This window comes from Pongo abelii, chromosome 5 (assembly GCF_028885655.2).
Source record: "Pongo abelii isolate AG06213 chromosome 5, NHGRI_mPonAbe1-v2.0_pri, whole genome shotgun sequence".
Taxonomy (NCBI): Eukaryota; Metazoa; Chordata; class Mammalia; order Primates; family Hominidae; genus Pongo; species Pongo abelii.
In genome coordinates this window covers 13,199,798-13,216,239 of record NC_071990.2, presented here as the reverse complement: position 1 = coordinate 13,216,239, position 16,442 = coordinate 13,199,798, and the positions used below count along the sequence as shown (strand labels likewise).

The 16,442-nt window shown below is 46.4% G+C and overlaps 2 protein-coding genes across 32 annotated transcripts in view; one reads left to right on the top strand and one right to left on the bottom strand.

Annotated features, from left to right (window-relative positions):
- The window catches only part of PHACTR1 (phosphatase and actin regulator 1), a 571,703-nt gene that overhangs the window by 616 nt on the left and 554,645 nt on the right, over positions 1-16,442 (bottom strand). For both annotated transcript variants that reach the window (XM_054557205.2, XM_054557204.2), the window contains 4 exons: positions 13,230-13,285; positions 8,145-8,206; positions 2,903-3,043; positions 305-381 (listed from right to left, as the gene is read on the bottom strand). In XM_054557205.2, the coding sequence (XP_054413180.1) occupies positions 305-381; positions 2,903-3,043; positions 8,145-8,206; positions 13,230-13,285 (336 nt within the window). The remainder of the gene's footprint in view (positions 1-304; positions 382-2,902; positions 3,044-8,144; positions 8,207-13,229; positions 13,286-16,442) is intronic.
- TBC1D7 (TBC1 domain family member 7) overlaps positions 1-16,442 on the top strand; it is a 106,512-nt gene that overhangs the window by 41,842 nt on the left and 48,228 nt on the right. For 8 of the 30 annotated variants that reach the window (XM_063725357.1, XM_063725338.1, XM_054557210.2 and 5 more), the window contains one exon: positions 13,255-15,167. The exons of 8 other annotated variants lie outside the window; for them this stretch is intronic. The gene's annotated coding sequence lies outside the window, so the exon portion shown is untranslated. Of the gene's footprint in view, positions 1-631; positions 819-1,986; positions 12,136-12,638; positions 15,168-16,442 lie in introns of those variants that run through there. 14 more of the 30 variants (XM_063725363.1, XM_063725361.1, XM_063725354.1 and 11 more) reach the window with 4 other exon arrangements.

Genomic DNA, 16,442 nt, shown 5'->3' with positions numbered 1-16,442 from the left:
CCTTGACTTAAGTTTTCACAAAAACCCACCTTGGGGTCGTTGGTAGTCTGGTGCTTATCAGACCTTTAGTTTAAATGAGTGAAACTCAGACTTTGCAGAAAGTTGATTTTAGCCCGGGCCATCTGTGTTCCACTTCCTCGTTTCAGTAACCTAAAGTGGAACCGCATGCCTACCTTCCTACCGTCTTCCCTCCCACAGCACCCACCAACCCACTCATGTCCCACAAGTGGGAGAACTTCATTTGGAGATAAATATTGCAATTTGAGGGAAAAAAAGGGGGGAAAAAAAACCCCTTAATACTAACCTTGTTAAGTGTCTACTCAATTCATGAACTTCCATCTCAGTGCTTTTGAATTCATTGAGCTCCTTTCGGATGGCAGCCTGGAATCAACAGAAGCCCATCAATGTGCAATGGGAGAGAGACAGAAAAAAACTCCCCTTTCAGTTCATCCCTAGCAACATATTTTTCTTCTTTAACAGACAAACAAGTTTAAGATGAATTCTTTCATTGGGGGGAAGAAAAATCACCTGAGATGTCCTTTAAAACAAAGATTCCCTTCCTTCCCTAAATCTAAGTTGCAAATGATGACAGGCTATTGCCCAAAGTGTGTTTTTCTTCCTCTTTTCGTAGAGCTGTGGCACTGAGGCATCAATGGTGGTGTACACCTACCCCACACTCCTGGGGGCCCAAGAACACATTCAATGTCAACCTCTCATCTTCCGTAAATAAACGAAGCTCAGCACAGGCACAGCGATGCCTCGAGGTGGAGACTTCCAGAAGGCGTGGATCAAATTCTCCAACCAAATTAGGGGGACAGGTGATGGCCAGCTCCCTACCAACCCTTTGCTTTTGCTCTTTTACAACTTCCCTGACTCTTCAGTGATGTATTTCACCATGTGAGATAACATTTTGAATAACCTCACGTTCTGAGATGATCCCAAATCACCCCATCCTTATAATACTGCCACTGAGGAGGCAGGGCCTGGAATCAGACAGCCAAGAGAGGCCATGAGAGAGCAGGGGAGGAGGAGGGGCTGGTAGAGAAGGCTGCTGGGGCCGGAGACAACCTCACTCTTTCCTCAAGGGTGGAAATTGCAAACGTGTGCCTTCTTGCACAGCTCTATGGCCGATACTTGCTTTGATGGGAATATCAAGGCCCCAGGAGTTTGAGGATAGAAAAGTCTTCATGTAGGATCAGAATGGCCCTCCCTAGGAAAAGAAGGCTGGCTTAGGTTTAAGTGCCTGGGTAGCAGCTTTGGGGGCGGGGGCAGGGGTCACCCCGTGCTTCCTGTCTTCTGTCCCCAACAGCCATTGAGAAACTGGATATGTTTTCGGCCTAAGAGCTACTCAGAACTCTATGAGGGTGCAAGTAGAGATGTCTGTGGTTTCCTTGCACACTTGTGAATATCCTTATCCTTGCAAGTATACCGTAGAGAGAGTGTGGACAGGAAAGGACAAGAGTGAAAGCCCCTTCCTCTTCGTATTTAGATGACACACTCCTGGGGAGCTGGGTTTGTCTGTCTGCGGCATGTCAGTGTCAGCTCCCGGTTTGCTCCTACAAACTCCCATGCAGGGAAGATGTGAATGCTGTGTTTACAGAGGAGGGCATAGTCTTCCACACATTGTGTCTGTGGGCTGACCTGCCACAGGCGAGGTCGTCTCTGGAAGTCTATCTGCCTCTTGCTGCTTCAGTCCCAATCAAGTGCAGCAATGTGCCTGCATACATGTTTTCTGCACCTCCTGGATCCAGGGTTGGTGATAATGTAGCCAGCCTGGGCCATAGATGACTTCCTGCTGTATCATATAAGAAAACCCTGGGCCCCTGAAACGGACAGAGTGAAGGCAGGACTGTTGAGCAGAAAGGCCCCTGACACACTCCATGGTTTCTATCATTACCTACACATTGGGCAGAATCATTATTCCAGAATATATATATATATATATATTTTTTTTTTTTGAGACAGAGTTTCACTGTTGTCTTCCAGGCTGGAATTCAATGGTGTGACCTTGGCTCACTGCAACCTCCGCCTCCTGGGTTCAAGCAATTCTCCTGCCTCAGCTTCCCGAGCAGCTGGGATTACAGGTGCGTGCCATCACGCCCGGCTAATTTTGTATTTTTAGTAGAGATGGGGTTTCATCGTGTTGGTCAGCCTGGTCTTGAACTCCTGACCTCAAGTGATCTACCCGCCTCAGCCTCCCAAAGTGCTGGGATTACAGGCATGAGCCACTGTGCATGGCGCACAGACTACATTTTTAAAAAGGCCCTTAACCCTCCAGCTCCTCATGGTGACCAGACTAGAATCAGAGAGGATTACCAAACAGAGGTTCATTCTGATACCTTGTCTGGTGGACAGAGAAAATGATTTCTCATTGGCATCACTGCTTTTCCTAAAAAACAAACTGAACTTCAGATTATTGTTTTTGTTTTCTAAATCGGCGAGGGGCTAGTGCAGTGAGATACGTTTTGCGACGTCTCTTTGATTTGTGCCCTATTTCCCTCCTGAGGTTATGCGTCCACTTTGTCTTCTCTTTTGGTTTGGTGAATCCCCTGTTGGATGCCGGCAGCATCGTCCCCTATACGAAGCCTGGAGCTTCGTGCCTTCACCTGTCTACGCCTATCCAGTGCTATTCTCTTTCTCTGGGCACAGCCTCCCAGGCTGCCGCTCCTCCTCCTGTAAAACGGGCACAGTATTATGTGCCTTGTGTTTTCTCCGATTCAGCAGCCTTTCCGCAGATTATCTGTGGCCCCTGGGGAAAGGTGTTGGGGTCCCAACACTCCTTTATGGGGACTGCGGCTGAGGCCTGGCTGCAGGTCTCCCTACATGCTCCCCAGCGGTGAGCCCAGCGAGACACCCAGCAGATGGTCCTGCATGCCACTCTCCAGCACTCCCCTCTGCTTACTTTGTCTGCAGCGGTGAGGCGGGTCCACGGCTTATCTGCCCTGCGGTCATAGTCCTGAGCGTCAGCCACCTCCACGTAGTCACTGAAGCGGATGAGGATCTTCCTTTCCCGAAGCTCTTCCACCGTGGGCCTTTGACTGAGCTGCAGGCAGGGAGAGAGATGGACCCAGTCAGCCAGAAGGGTTGACCATGGCACTTGGTCCTGTCTGTGAACTTGCAGGCGTGGAAAATAAGGTTCAGTGAGGCGATGGATGCATCGCATAGTGAGTGAGGGGCAGGGGCAGGGGGAGGGCCGGGACGGGGGGACCCAAGTCTCCTGACTCTTGGGACTGGGACCTTTCTAGGTCCTAAGAGAGAGCTTTGTTATCCCTTACGTACCCTCTAGGCCAAGCTCTTTTTTTTTTTTAAACTTAAAAAAAATCTTTTATTATGTAAATTTTCAAAAGAAGGAAGGGGACTAATATAATGAATTTAGTGTATTATCACGAACTTCAACAATGATCAACTCCTGACTACATCCACATGTAGATTTCTTTGAAACAAATCGCAGGCATCATATCATTTTATCTGTATATATTTCAGTATAGAATACATAAAGATTAGGACTTCAAAGCATATTCACATTACTGTTTTTACACCTATACAAATCGATAGTAAGCAGTCCCTATCTTCATAACATTGCTGAGTCCCAGTCATTACTAGAAGCTTGTCTTTCTGTTTGGCTGTGGGCGCCTGTTGTGGATTTCTTCTTATCTGTCCTACTCCCACCAGGTGACAGGGACATTCTACAATGATTCTGTCTTATTTTGGATTTGTGAGTCCACATCTGTGTCACATTGAGTGCTTTCTGCAAGGGGGGTTTGCAGTACATTTTGTGTGGGTTTTAGATGCAAAAAAGCGTATGTGCAAATGGTATGCAAACTCTGGGGTATGCAGGGATAGGAATCTGCTGGCTGAAGAGGTCATCCCAAACACTGCTGACGGCCCTCTGCAAGAAGTTCAAGGGGAAGGTCAGTCAACAAATGTGGAGTTGAGTAAGTACAGAAAAAGGCCACATTTATGCCAAGGGAGACTCGGGACCAGCCCTTTGGATGGTCCATGATGAAGGACTGCAGGAATGAGGGATGAAGCAAGTAAAAGGAAGATTCATATGTATTTTGCCATCTCCCGATATTAGCCATGAGGACCCTTCCTCTACTTTAGCAACATAAGGCTGACATTTCTATTATCTCTTCCTGTCACCAGGTTTATTTCTCCTGGAGCAACACAGTTGCTCTCTTTAAGATGCTGTCAAATGATGTTCAACCAATGCTATTTAAAAGCAATTTTCCCTTTGAGCCCTAGACTCTGTGTAATTCTGTTATTAGAAGACACTGTCTCATAGAATCTTGCAACTCAGGCCCATGAAACAAACACAATGGAGTCCAAACCACCCTGGCAGTTTCGACTCTGCAACAGGCAGCTTCCAGACACCCTTGGCTGGTGCGACAACGTTGCAACTTGCTCCCACGCTGGCAGAGCACAGTTAGAGGATGGCTGGCAGGTATCAAGTAGAGTGGTGGCACACCCTGGACAGGGCCAAGGCAGGCCTACAGCTCCCTCTCAGCCCAAGGCAGGAAGCTGTGGGGATCAGGGGCTCAGCCGCCTCTGGCGCCGGCCCCCTTGCCCAGACTGCATGTAGGCCTCCCTTGGCTTTCTTAGACAGGACAACATTCTGGCACCAGTGTGGGCCTGTCGCGGGAACCCACAGGCTTCCCAGGCTGTTATGGCTGTGGTCACCATAAACAAAAACAGCGGTCATCCTGACTCCAAAACGTGTTCTCCACCATGTGAGTGCAGGGAGATTTTGTGCTATAATTAAAATACATAAAGACATGCAACATTTGCCACATTTACTCCAGATAAACAGACTCCTACTCAGAAACCTGTCTGTGTTCCCCAGGACTTGCTGGGTTTACCCCAAGGGGCCGGACAAAGTGTTATTTTCTTTTCTTCATTTTTCTTTTTTTAGACGGAGTCTCACTCTGTTGCCCAGGCTGGAGTTCAGTGGTGCAATGATCTCGGCTCACTGCAACCTCCGCCTCTTGGGTTCAAGTAATTCTCCTGCCTCAGCCTCCCAAGTAGCTGGGATTACAGGTATGCGCCACCTTGTCCGGCTAATTTTTGTATTTTTAATAGAGATAGGGTTTCGCCATATTGCCCAGACTGGTCTCGAACTCCTGATCTCAAATGATCCGCCGTTCTCAGCCTCCCAAAGTGCTGGGATTACAGGTATGAGCCACCGAGCCCGGCCCAAAGTGTTATTTTCTAAGTGCACCCATGATGTGAGAAAAGTTGTTAAGCCCTGGCTTTCAAATTTATCTTCCTGGAAACTGACCTGGATTTTACTAATATCCTATCTATGGCAGAGTCTGGAGTGAACCAAAGACTAAGCATAAACGCTGCAGGTCAGGGGCTGTTTCTTATGCCTGAACATCGTGGGGCCTTGGACACCGTCTTTCCAAATCAAGACGGCACAGAGCACAAGTGCTCAGAGGGAATGAGCGAGGATGCAGCTGGCTGCTGCCTCTGAGAGTCACAGTTGCTGCACGGACCCCAGCACTAACAAACGGCCACCAGGATGCTCCTCCGTGTGCATGGGCTCACGCCCCTGACCACGAAAGGCTCAGAAGATGCACCTTTGGCCTGGTGCTGCCTGTAGCCCTCAGGGCATCTGGATCCTGAAGTCCTTCCTTGAATGCTGCAAAAATAATCTTTGCAGCCAAAGTCAGGCCCGCCTCGGCCTCCCAAAGTGCTGGGATTACAGGCATGAGCCACTGCGCCTGGCCGCAGGCATGTTTTTTTTTAAAAGACAAAGCATGTAATTTTTATATTAGTCTCAGTTTGGTCAAAGAAAATGACTGGTCTGTTGCTATCAGCCTCAGTTACTACGTTTTATTTTTTATTTTTCTTACTAGTACATTACAATTAAATAGAACTTTATTGAAGAAGTTACTGGGCTGAAGGCAAGTCACTGTAAAGCAGCCACCATCACTGGCATCTGGTCTCGGTGTGAAAAATGCTCAAGAGGAGAAGGATCTACACAGGGCCAGGAAGTGATGATGTAGGTTCCCCACCTGCCGGAAGGCACCACATCTCTGCCCGCAAAAGCAGATGTGGAAGTTGCCCCTCTGTTCTTCCAGTCTCTCTCTCTTAGAAGCAGTTATCCCCTCTCAAGCTCCTTATTTCTAATCCCCCCAGCCAGTCCCAGGGGAGGGCAAATGCTAAAATTCCAAGGCCATTTCCCTGGGAGAAGAAAGGAGAGGTAAGCAGGAACAAAGAGGCAATTATTTGATTGTGGAGACCTGGAAAAACTATGAACTATTTGGGGTCCCCATCCCTAGTGTTACCAGCCCTAGGGAGATGGGTGTGGAAAGGAAGACTCTTTACTCGCTCATTACCAAATCATGCAATTAATCAAGTTCTCCACAAAATCATATCAACTTTGTTAAGAGATAGGAATTAAATAAATGTCTAAGTATTTCTCTATGACCGTCTTTTAGCAAGCAACCTTAAAACTGGGGGAATTTTGGGGTTCCAGCAACCAATTCCGAAAAATTTGATGAAAATCTGATTTAAACAACTTTTTTTTCTAAGTGTCTAGACCTTTCTGTATCAGAAATGAAGGTTTATCACAGTGTCTTTTTCAAGCCCCTGTCATTTCAAGGACATGATGAGAAAAAGCTAATGCATCTCTCCTGCTCTTCTCACTACTCAATCTCAGGAAAAACTGCGCCCTGCATCCAAAGAGTGAGTGGGCTTAAGGATGTAAAGGGTCCAACCTTGACGGGTGGGACAGCGACTGGCTGGTGAAGTCACTTAGCTCTTGCTCTAGTCTCCACCAGGGTGACGCCAGCCAGTTGTCTGGCCATTCAGGCACTTGTTTATCCTGCTCTTGCTAATTGGGTTGGCATTTGGCTTGTCACCAGGCATTTGGGATGCTCGCAGGGAAAGTGTTGAGAAATACAAACCATCACCTTAATAATTGGTATGATATTTCAGGATCTCTGAATTTCTTCCTTTGTGTGATATTTCGGGAGAGAAAAATCCACTAATAAACCTTTTTAAAATTAATATTAATGGGCCTCTTAACTGTTGCTAAGATATGAGTATCTTTCTCTCAAGATGGTCACTGTAGGAGGCTGATTAAAAACGCTTTGACTTCGTCAGACAGAAGGGAGTGTTATATCTTGCACGTCATCAATTAATTAAACTTTTCAGCATTATCCAAGAATAGCCTTAACAATGCGTTTATTATTAAAGAGGACACTCGTGTGGAATGAGATGCATGCGAGGCTACAGTGCATTGCCAAATCATCTATTTTTGGGGTTAAGACTATATTAAAATTCCAGTTTTATGACTTTTATCTATGTGCTTCTCAAACATCTGCTTTAAATTTGTCAGTACTTTCGTAATTTAGCCTAATAAAGTTGCATAGTTCTTAATTCCTAGGGAAAGAATAGTGTCGGGGAAGCAAAAAAAAAAAAAAAAAAAAGTCTATACTTTCCCAGGGTCATAGCAAATAATTGTGTAATATTCAAACTAGTAATTTTTTTTTTTTTTTTTTTTTGAGACAGAGTATTGCTCTGTTGCCCAGGCTGGAGTGCAGTGGCGCGATCTCGGCTCACTGCAACCTCTGCCTCCTGGGCTCAAGCAATTCTCCAACCTCAGACTCCCATGTATCTGGGACTACAGGTGCACATCACCATGCCCAGCTAGTTTTTGTATATTTCCTTTGACAAAGACAGCATTTTACCATGTTGCCCAGGCTGGTCTCGAACTCCTGGCTTCAAGCTATCCACTCACCTTGGCCTCCCAAAGTGCTGGGTTTATAGGCATGAACCACTGAACCTGGCCTTTGAACTACTGATTTTGATGATGAATTTCCCATTGCTTAATGGGATTATAGTGAATTTTTTAAAACAAAATATTTAGTATAATCAAAAATATAACGCAATAGCCATCAAGCTGTTTGGGAGTAGGTGGGTGTCACAACATCAAACAACATTGAATGTCACCAGCTGAAAGGACTGAGGGTCATGAAGCTGAGGGGAGAGATGTTATCGAGTAAGAGAGTGGCGTTCTCTGACACAGGAGGAGAGGAACCAGGCCGCGGCAAGGCCACTGAGGCCAGCAGAGGGCAGAGGTGTGGCAGGCAGCCCACCCTCTCCTGTCCCAGCTCTTGGCATGGAGAACCACCTACCTTTCGGGTTAGCCTCCTCTTAATCTCTCTCTTCTCCTCCTGTTCCTCTTGTTCATTCCGAGCTAAAAAAAATATTGAAGGTGTTTTTTATTTCAGTAAACAGTGTTGTGTACAGGTGCATCCTTTGGAGCTTGGCAGGCTCTAGGCCGAGCATCTCATTTTAATAAAGGGAAGAGAGTGCTCCTGTCCCCTCCCCCAGCTGCCCTTCTCCTTATGGGGATTGTTTTCCAAACCACCTGCATTGTTTCAAATTGCTACTGAGCAGGTTGACCTTGTCATTTTGCCTTCTTTACATCACATGGGGTTTTAGGTCTCCAGGCAGAGATGCTGGGTTGAGAAATGTGGCTACAAGGCAGGAAGGTAGGTTTTTTTTTTTTTTTTTGACAGGGTCTTGTTCTGTCTCCCAGGCTAAAGTGCAGTGGCACAATCATAGCTTACTGTAGCCTGGAACTCCTGGGCTCAGGTGATTCTCCTACCTCAGCCTCCCGAGTAGCTAGGACTACACATGCACGCCACCACACCTGACTAATTTAAAAAATTTTTTGTTGAGATGGGGGTCTCATTATGTTGTTCAGGCCGGTCTTGAACTCCTGGCATCAAGAGATCCTCCTGCCTTGGCCTTTAAAAGTGCTGGGATTACAGGTGCGAGCCACCGCACAGCCCAAGGAGGTGGGTGGGAATGTTGACACAGGGATACACAGGCATTTGGGGAGATGTGAGGCTCCTTTCTTTGGATAAGACTGGGGCTCACTCATTCTTTGTTGAGCCTCCCAGACACTGAAGGAGGCTCACTGTGGTGTAGTCCTTGTGTCTGGTGCCCTGTGGGGGTAGAGAGAGCAGAAGACTGGCCTCAACCTGCTGCAGGAACAAGACAAGGCAGGAGGAATTTCAAAACGCTCACCTTTCACAAGCCCTGATTCCATCGATTGTTTGAATCTTCCAAGAAGTCCACAGAGCATGGGTGAGGCCAGAGTGTGGGATACAATTGCCTGCGTGTAGACTTTTTAGGAGTGGCTCAGAAGAGTAGACTGCAGAGCCTGAAAGCTCTTGGCTTAATATATGGGTGATTTACTCATCAGATTTTTAAATAGCTGTACATAGGAGAGTCTGGGGAAGGGGGCAGATACTTGAAGAGCAGAGAATCTGGCCTTATTTCTCCTTTTAAGCTAACTGGATGACCTGGGGTAGACCATTTCCCTTCTGAACCTTGGAAGAATTCCTTGATATCTATGGAAGCACAGATATCAGCGTAGCATTGTTGGACTTGAAAAAACTATGGAAGTCAGCTTGTATCAATGAAGGCCTGTGATTCTCAGCCGTTAAATTTCAAATGGCGTTAGTAAAAGCAAACACGTTGATTTTGGCATAGGGTGCATCACGACTGCCTAGGACACTAGTTGGCTCATTTTGAAAATCATAGTTGTTGAATTATATTTTGGTAACTTCATTAGTTTGTTGTATTGGTGCACACATGCAATTCAGGTATGGTTGCTGATTGTCTCGGTATGGGACAGGTCTTTAAAGGAAGGAAACCCCCTGTGCCTAGAAAGGGCTGGGGACCATCTGATAACTGTGTCACCTTTACACTGAAGGTGACTATACCTCCCACTAGCACAAGTTGGTGTGAGGTCAGAGCAGAACTCAGGCCCTTGAGGGCCACCCTCACGGGCCTGATTTGGCTCCCTGACTGCCTGTGGTATGCATAAGGCTTTGTAGAAAGGCAGCACAAGAAACAGCCACATCTTGCTGTGGGCTGAGGTCACCAGAGGTCCCTGCTCTAGCCTACTCTACAGTGCCTGAAACCGTCACCATGAGTGTGCTTTCCTTTGGATTTAGAGATCCTATCTCCCTCCCGGAGGTTTTTTTTTTTTTTTTTAATGCAAATTTCTCTTGAATAAAAGCCCATTAAACTAGTCAGCCATTAATAGCTCAGTATGAATTAATCTAGCAGAGATAAACGGGGGGGCAGACAGCAAAACCCGGAAGTAGGGAGCCCCTAGACAGTGACATTTGTACAAATGCAAATTTCAGTGGGATAAAACCTATTAAACTAGTCAGCCATTAATATCTTAGTATGAATTAATCTAGCACAGATAAATGGGGAGGCAGACAGCAAGAACCAGAAGGAGGGAACTCCCATTTGGAGATGTCTCAGGTGGGAAAACGGATGGAAGAAAAGGTGGTCTGGATGTTGGGTCACCAGGGACAGCTAGAGGACACATGGTGAAAATTTACAGAAGCACAGAATATTAGGGCCATGAGGGGACCTAGTGAGCACCTCGTCTACCATTCCTGGTTTATAACTGAGGATCTGAAGGCTCAGGGGTGTTAAGTGGCTAGTCACACCCTACCTGGCTCAGTGGTTACACAGATAGGTTTTTTCCAGTGGTCATGTTTTGCGTGGGGCCGGCTCTCCTCCTCATTACTAGCCTCAGACTTCTGATCCTACAGGTCCCTTCAGAGCCGTGACGGCGGGCATCCTGTGACACAGCTGACACAGCGTGGAGCCTTCATCTCCTATGTGCCTTTCTTAGGTCACTCTGAGGGGTGGGGCCACAAGCTACCACCTACAGAATTGATACCTTTAGTTCAACGCCATCGACCAACCCAGGTTCATGAATTTTCAGGCAGAAGGTACCAAGACAACCCCATTAGGCAACTGGGAAGACAGGCCAGGAAAGGCCTACGATGTCATCATCATTACAGCTGCCACCATCAGAGGGTTCATTATGTGCTCAGAGGTGCACAGGGCCTCACTGGCTGCTGGACAGAACAGGGGCTGCTCCCAGGACCAGGCAGGGTGGGGCTGGAAACCAACCCAAGGCTCTCAAAGCTCCGGGGGTGAGCCATGGCGTCTCTGTGCCCTGTTCCCCACCACCCTAACACCGAGCAGTTCCTCAAATGGCTGAAAGCTCAGAAAATCCATTTTAAAACAAACTATTGGAGGATGTTTTCTTATACCACTAGATATTTTTTTTGTTTACCAATCGCAATAGATTAAATTTAAAAAAATATTTAGGAGAACATAGTTCCAGAATACAGGGAAAAATAAGAACCTATGGGAAAACAAGTTGATTTCTGAAAAGTTTCAAAACTATGAAATGATCAACCTGTTAGAATTGGTCAAGTAGTTCTTTAATTTGCAACTATGTGGCCAGGACAAGAGGGATTAGGGAAGAGAATAAAAGAGAACCATGGGAACAATCTTTCACAACTTTTTGGTCCCCTGAATCTAAGTTCCCTGCTTGCTGGCGGTAAAAACCCAAGCTCAAAGGACCTGTAGTCTCCCAGGGATCTGGACAAGCCACAGCGGGGATCTGATATCTTTGAGAGAACCCAGAGCTGAGCTAGGGGATTTTAGATCTCTTTCCAGAAACCGTACTCCTGGTGTGATAAGCACTATTTTCTGAAACCTAAATAATCCCCCGGAGGCTTTTAGCTTCTTTGAGTTTAGGTCTCAGGTCAGAGGCCACAAGTACAGCAGGGGGCTGTGAGTAAGTTGTACAGGTTTACCTGGCTGTTTATCTTTCTCTCCAACAATGGGAAGTTTATAATGGCTCAGGTATCAGATTGGGCCGAAAGGAAGACATCCTACAAGCCAAATGCTTCCCTGACTTTGGAAATGCTTTGAAAAAGCTCTAAATTCATTATATAGAATATTCAGCTTGGAAACTTTTAAGGGTACCCCTTGGGCAGAAAAAAGTAAACACACATTCCTAGAGATCTAGGCAATGTGTAGGGCTCCCCCAGGACTGAGGAAGGCTAATCCTGAAAATAACTTCTACTGAGAGTTGAGGAAGTGGCGGCTGGCGTGGGGACGGGAGGCAAGACGTTGATAAAAGGCAGAGTTGACATAAACGGACATGCAGGGGCGTCGGGCGGGGGTGGGTGCTCTAGGCAACAGGCCTCCCCATCAAAGCGGAACCCAGCACCCACCTTCAGCAGACTACGAAATGCCGACCAAGTCACAAGGCCACAGCACGGTAGAAAGGTAAAGTCAAGAATATTTTAGTGTGGTTACAGTGGAAATTCCCGGCAAACTCACAATGCAGTTGCATGTGATTTACTGGGCACGGGGTGGGGCGGGGGAGCTGGGGGAGCTGAGGAGTCAGTCTGTACAACATAGCATTTCTAGAAAACTCTGCATAGTATATATCTTTCTTTTCTGGAGAGAAATTAGAAATGTGTTGTGGGGTAGGGGGAACAGGGTCATGAATTAAGCCAGAAATATTTGTTCACTATCTTGAGGCCAGTGTTCGTGAGAATGGTAGCAATGAATGAATAGAATGGTTTGATTTTTAAGTTATTTAATATCCACCACTAAACTGACGCATACTGGTGTCCATCAAATGCTTGATCTCTTTCGGTATTTTGTATCTTTTTTTCTCTTTTTTTTTTTTTTTTTTAAAGCACCAAGTGGATCCTCTGTACATATTCAAATGTCTCTGTGTCCTAAACCAAACAAGGGGCTCATTTATTTTTTTCTGTCTGCAGCAATGGTGAAAGGCAGTTTTCCTCGAATGAGAGCATCAGACAGGCATGCCCGGGACCAGCTGTGGGAATCCTGAGAGACAGACATGAAGCACTTCGCTTGGAAATGCTTTCTTAGTCTTTCAATTTAACGTTCAAAGGGATGAGGGATTTTTATTAACAGCAGCCAGCTGCAATGCAAAGTCATGCTTTCTAGTATCAGTTCAAATGGACATTTCCCTTATTTTAGCCGCGGATATCACAGTCTCCATTTTCAAGCCAATTTTGGTTTAAAGGTGACCCTACTCTCAAAAATCATTAAATAATAAGTGGTCTCACTCTAATTTTTCAGCTTCTCTCTGACTTTACAACTCACTAAAAGGAAGGTTCTGCCTGCTGCCCGTGAGCTTCTAAAGAATAAAGTGGAATAAAATTTGCCTTCTCTTTGGGGAGGTCGTCTTTGGTGTTCTAACATGCACGGATGAAGCTTCAACCGTTAGAAAGGTTTTCAATGCTTTCTGCAGAGGCGCAAGGTAGAAACCTTGTGGCCTACCATTAAATAATAACAAAAGCTGCCACGAAACATCAGGGATTGCCATGGGCTTAGTCACTTACGTTTCAAAATGTTCCTCTGTTCCAGTTCCTCTGCAGTTGGCCTCTGGCTCAGCCGCCTACGGAAAAAATCCAGGAAAAGTTTTTGGACCATATCATAGCCTCCTTGGGTCATTAATCTCCTCGGCCCTTGCAGATACATGAGACAGTCAGCTGGAGTTCTTGTTCCATCCTGTGCTCTGAAAGACTGACTCTCGCCACCACCGCCTCCTCAGTTCCTCAATTTCAAGCCCAGGAGAGGCACGTGCGTCATGTCACTGCCGCTGACCCCCGCCCTCCTCCCTGCAACGGCCCCTCCCCAGCCCCATCTCCTCCAGTGCCCCCAGGCAAGTGGACTGCAACTCAGACGGGACTCTTTTCTTCACAGAAGTCCTTTTCTTTCCTTGTGGACTCCTAACTTGGGGACTGTGGCCTCTTGCCTCTCTCTCCCTCCCTTGAGGCTAAAGCCTGTCTCCTGTCTCTTCTGGGCAGACCCAGTTAGAACATAAAGAGGCCTGTGGCCCCGGGGACATGTGAGAGAGTGTGTCTGTCTGCAGAGAACAATGGCTGCTCTTCTTCTGGTCCTGCTCCTCTTATTTCGGAGGCGTAGAAGACATGAGTGGCAAAGGCACAGAAATGACACTCCTGTGGCCAGGCATGAAATTTAGCCACCGTACGTGAAACATCATAGCCAGGGCATGAGCCTGCAATGACGCAATGGGTGGAGGCGGGACAGGCAGTGGATGGCACGTAGTGACAGAAGTAGCCAGGGAACGGGCATGGCATCCGAGGGGAGAATGCCTGCATTAGGTCCCAGGAATGACTGACACGGACTCAGGAGCCTGAGCAGGAACAGAGACATCTGTACCTTTGAAGCTTTTGGTAATTATTTAACAACCCTGCAATTATCCAGCATTCCACTTCACCCACTGGGATGAGGTGTGTGAGAGATTGAATCATTGTAGAGGAAATTTTAGGCTTCTCAGGCTCCTCTGTTGGGATCTAAGGGGTAGAAATGATGCTCTCCTAGTTGTGGAAGTTGCAGTCCTTCCTTGGGTATTAGAAACCGGTGTCTATAGTTGGCAAGATGTTCACATCTTGAAATCTAAAGAGAGATTCTAGAGTGAAAATATCAAGTCAACGGAGTCTCCAAACCTAACTACAGTTGGTCCTCTGTGTCCATGAGTTCCACGTTCTTCGGTTCTACCAACTGCTGATGGAAAATATTAAAAAAATACAAACAAAAAACAATAGTCTAATAATTATTGATATAGCATTTATCTTGTATTAGATATAAGTAATTTAGAGATGATTTAAAGGATATGGGAGGATATGCATAGTTTTTGCAAATACTACGCCATTTTATACAAGGGACTTGAGCATCCTTGGATTTTGGTATCCAAGGGAGTCCTGGAATCAATCTCCCAGAAAGGACTATATTTTTAATTCAAAGCTTGTTGTCATTTGTGTTTTTCTCTATTGCGCTGGGCCAGAATCAATTGCTTCTGTGACATTCCCGTGTCACCACCACACATCCTATATAGGGAATGGGCTTCAATGTCTCATATAGTTTGGATATTTGTCCCTGCCCAAATCTCATGTTGAATGGTAATCCCCATTGCTCGGGGTGAGGCCTGGTGCAAGGTGCTTGGATGGGGAGCCCTCATGGCTTGGGTCTATCTTCTTGACAGTGAGTTCTTGCAAGATCTGATCATTTAAAACTTTGTGGCAAAACCCCGTCTCTATTAAAAATACAAAAATTAGCCGGGCATGGTGGCACATGCCTGTAATCCTAGCTACTTGGGAGGCTGAGGCAGGAGAATAGCTTGAACCTGGGAGGTGGAGGTTGCAGTGAGCCGACATCGTGCCACTGCACTCCAGCCTGGGCGACAAAGTGAGACTGTCTCAAAAAAAAAAAAAAAGCATGTGGCAACTCCCTGCCCACTCTCTCTCTCTCTTGCTCCTGCTTTTGCCATGTGATGTGCCTTCTTCACCTTCCTCCATGATTGGACGTTTCCTGAGGCCTCCCTAGAAGTCAAGCAAATGCCAGGACCATGCTGCCTGTATAGCCTGCAGAACCATGAGCCAGTTAAACCTCTTTTATTTATAAATTACACAGTCTCAGGTATTCCTTTAGAGTAACGCAAGAATGGCTTAATACAACGTCAGAGAAAGGATTTTTGGTCATATACCTGCTTATAAAGCCTATAGCACCCTGAAACTGTTGGAAATTGCATTCCAAAGTGTTTTTAAGAGTATAAGAACATTTTCATATTTATTATTCCTTTTCAAAATATCCCTGTGGTATAATATAAAACATATTTGTCTTTGACCCAGTTCCTATCACAGAGCACCTAAAACCCCTGGAATTTCTGGGGTGTCAGGAGTGTATTTTGTTACTTGGAATGAGTCCCTTTGGATTACACCAGAGTTTGTGCTAATTAGGTGACTTAGGATGGGGCTGGCCACCAGAAAGACATAGTTAGCGGCCTGGAGCTTTCAGCTGGGAAGCAGGAGGGTTGGGGGCTGGAGGTGAAGTTCTATGGAAACTCTTAAACCACAAGATTAGATGAGCTTCCAGGTTGCTGACCACAGGGCTGGGGGGCACAGCTGGGAGGGTGGCACCCAGAGAGTGCACAGAAGCTCTGCCTCTCTCCCCCAATACCTTGCCCTGTCCATCTCTTCATCTGGCTGTTCATCTGTAACCTCTGTAAGAAACTGGTAAAGTAAGTGTTTCCCTGAGTTCTGTGAGCTGTCTTAGCAAATTATTGGAACACAAAGAGGGAGTTGTGAGAAGCCCAATTTACAGCTAGTGGGTCATAATATAGGTGACAACCTACGACTTGGTATTGGCATCTGAAGTGGAGGCAGTTCTGTGGGACTGAGTCCTTAACCTGTGTGATCTGACACTGTCCCAGTAGAAAGGGTCAGAATCAAATTGAATTACAGGATGCCCAGTTCGTGTCTGCTGGAGAATTGCTTGGTGTGTGGGGAACTGCCTCACACAGAAGTGTGTTAAGTGTGAGAGTAGAGTGAAAAAAGTTTGTTTTTTTCTTTTTTTGAGATGGAGTTTAGCTTTTGTTGCCCAGGCTGGAGTGCAGTGGTACGATGTCAGCTCACTGCAACCTCTGCCTCTCGGGTTCAAGCGATTCTCCTGCCTCAGCCTCCTGAGTAGCTGGGATTACAGGTGTGTGCCACCATGCCCCATGCTAATTTTTTGTATTTTCAGTAGAGACA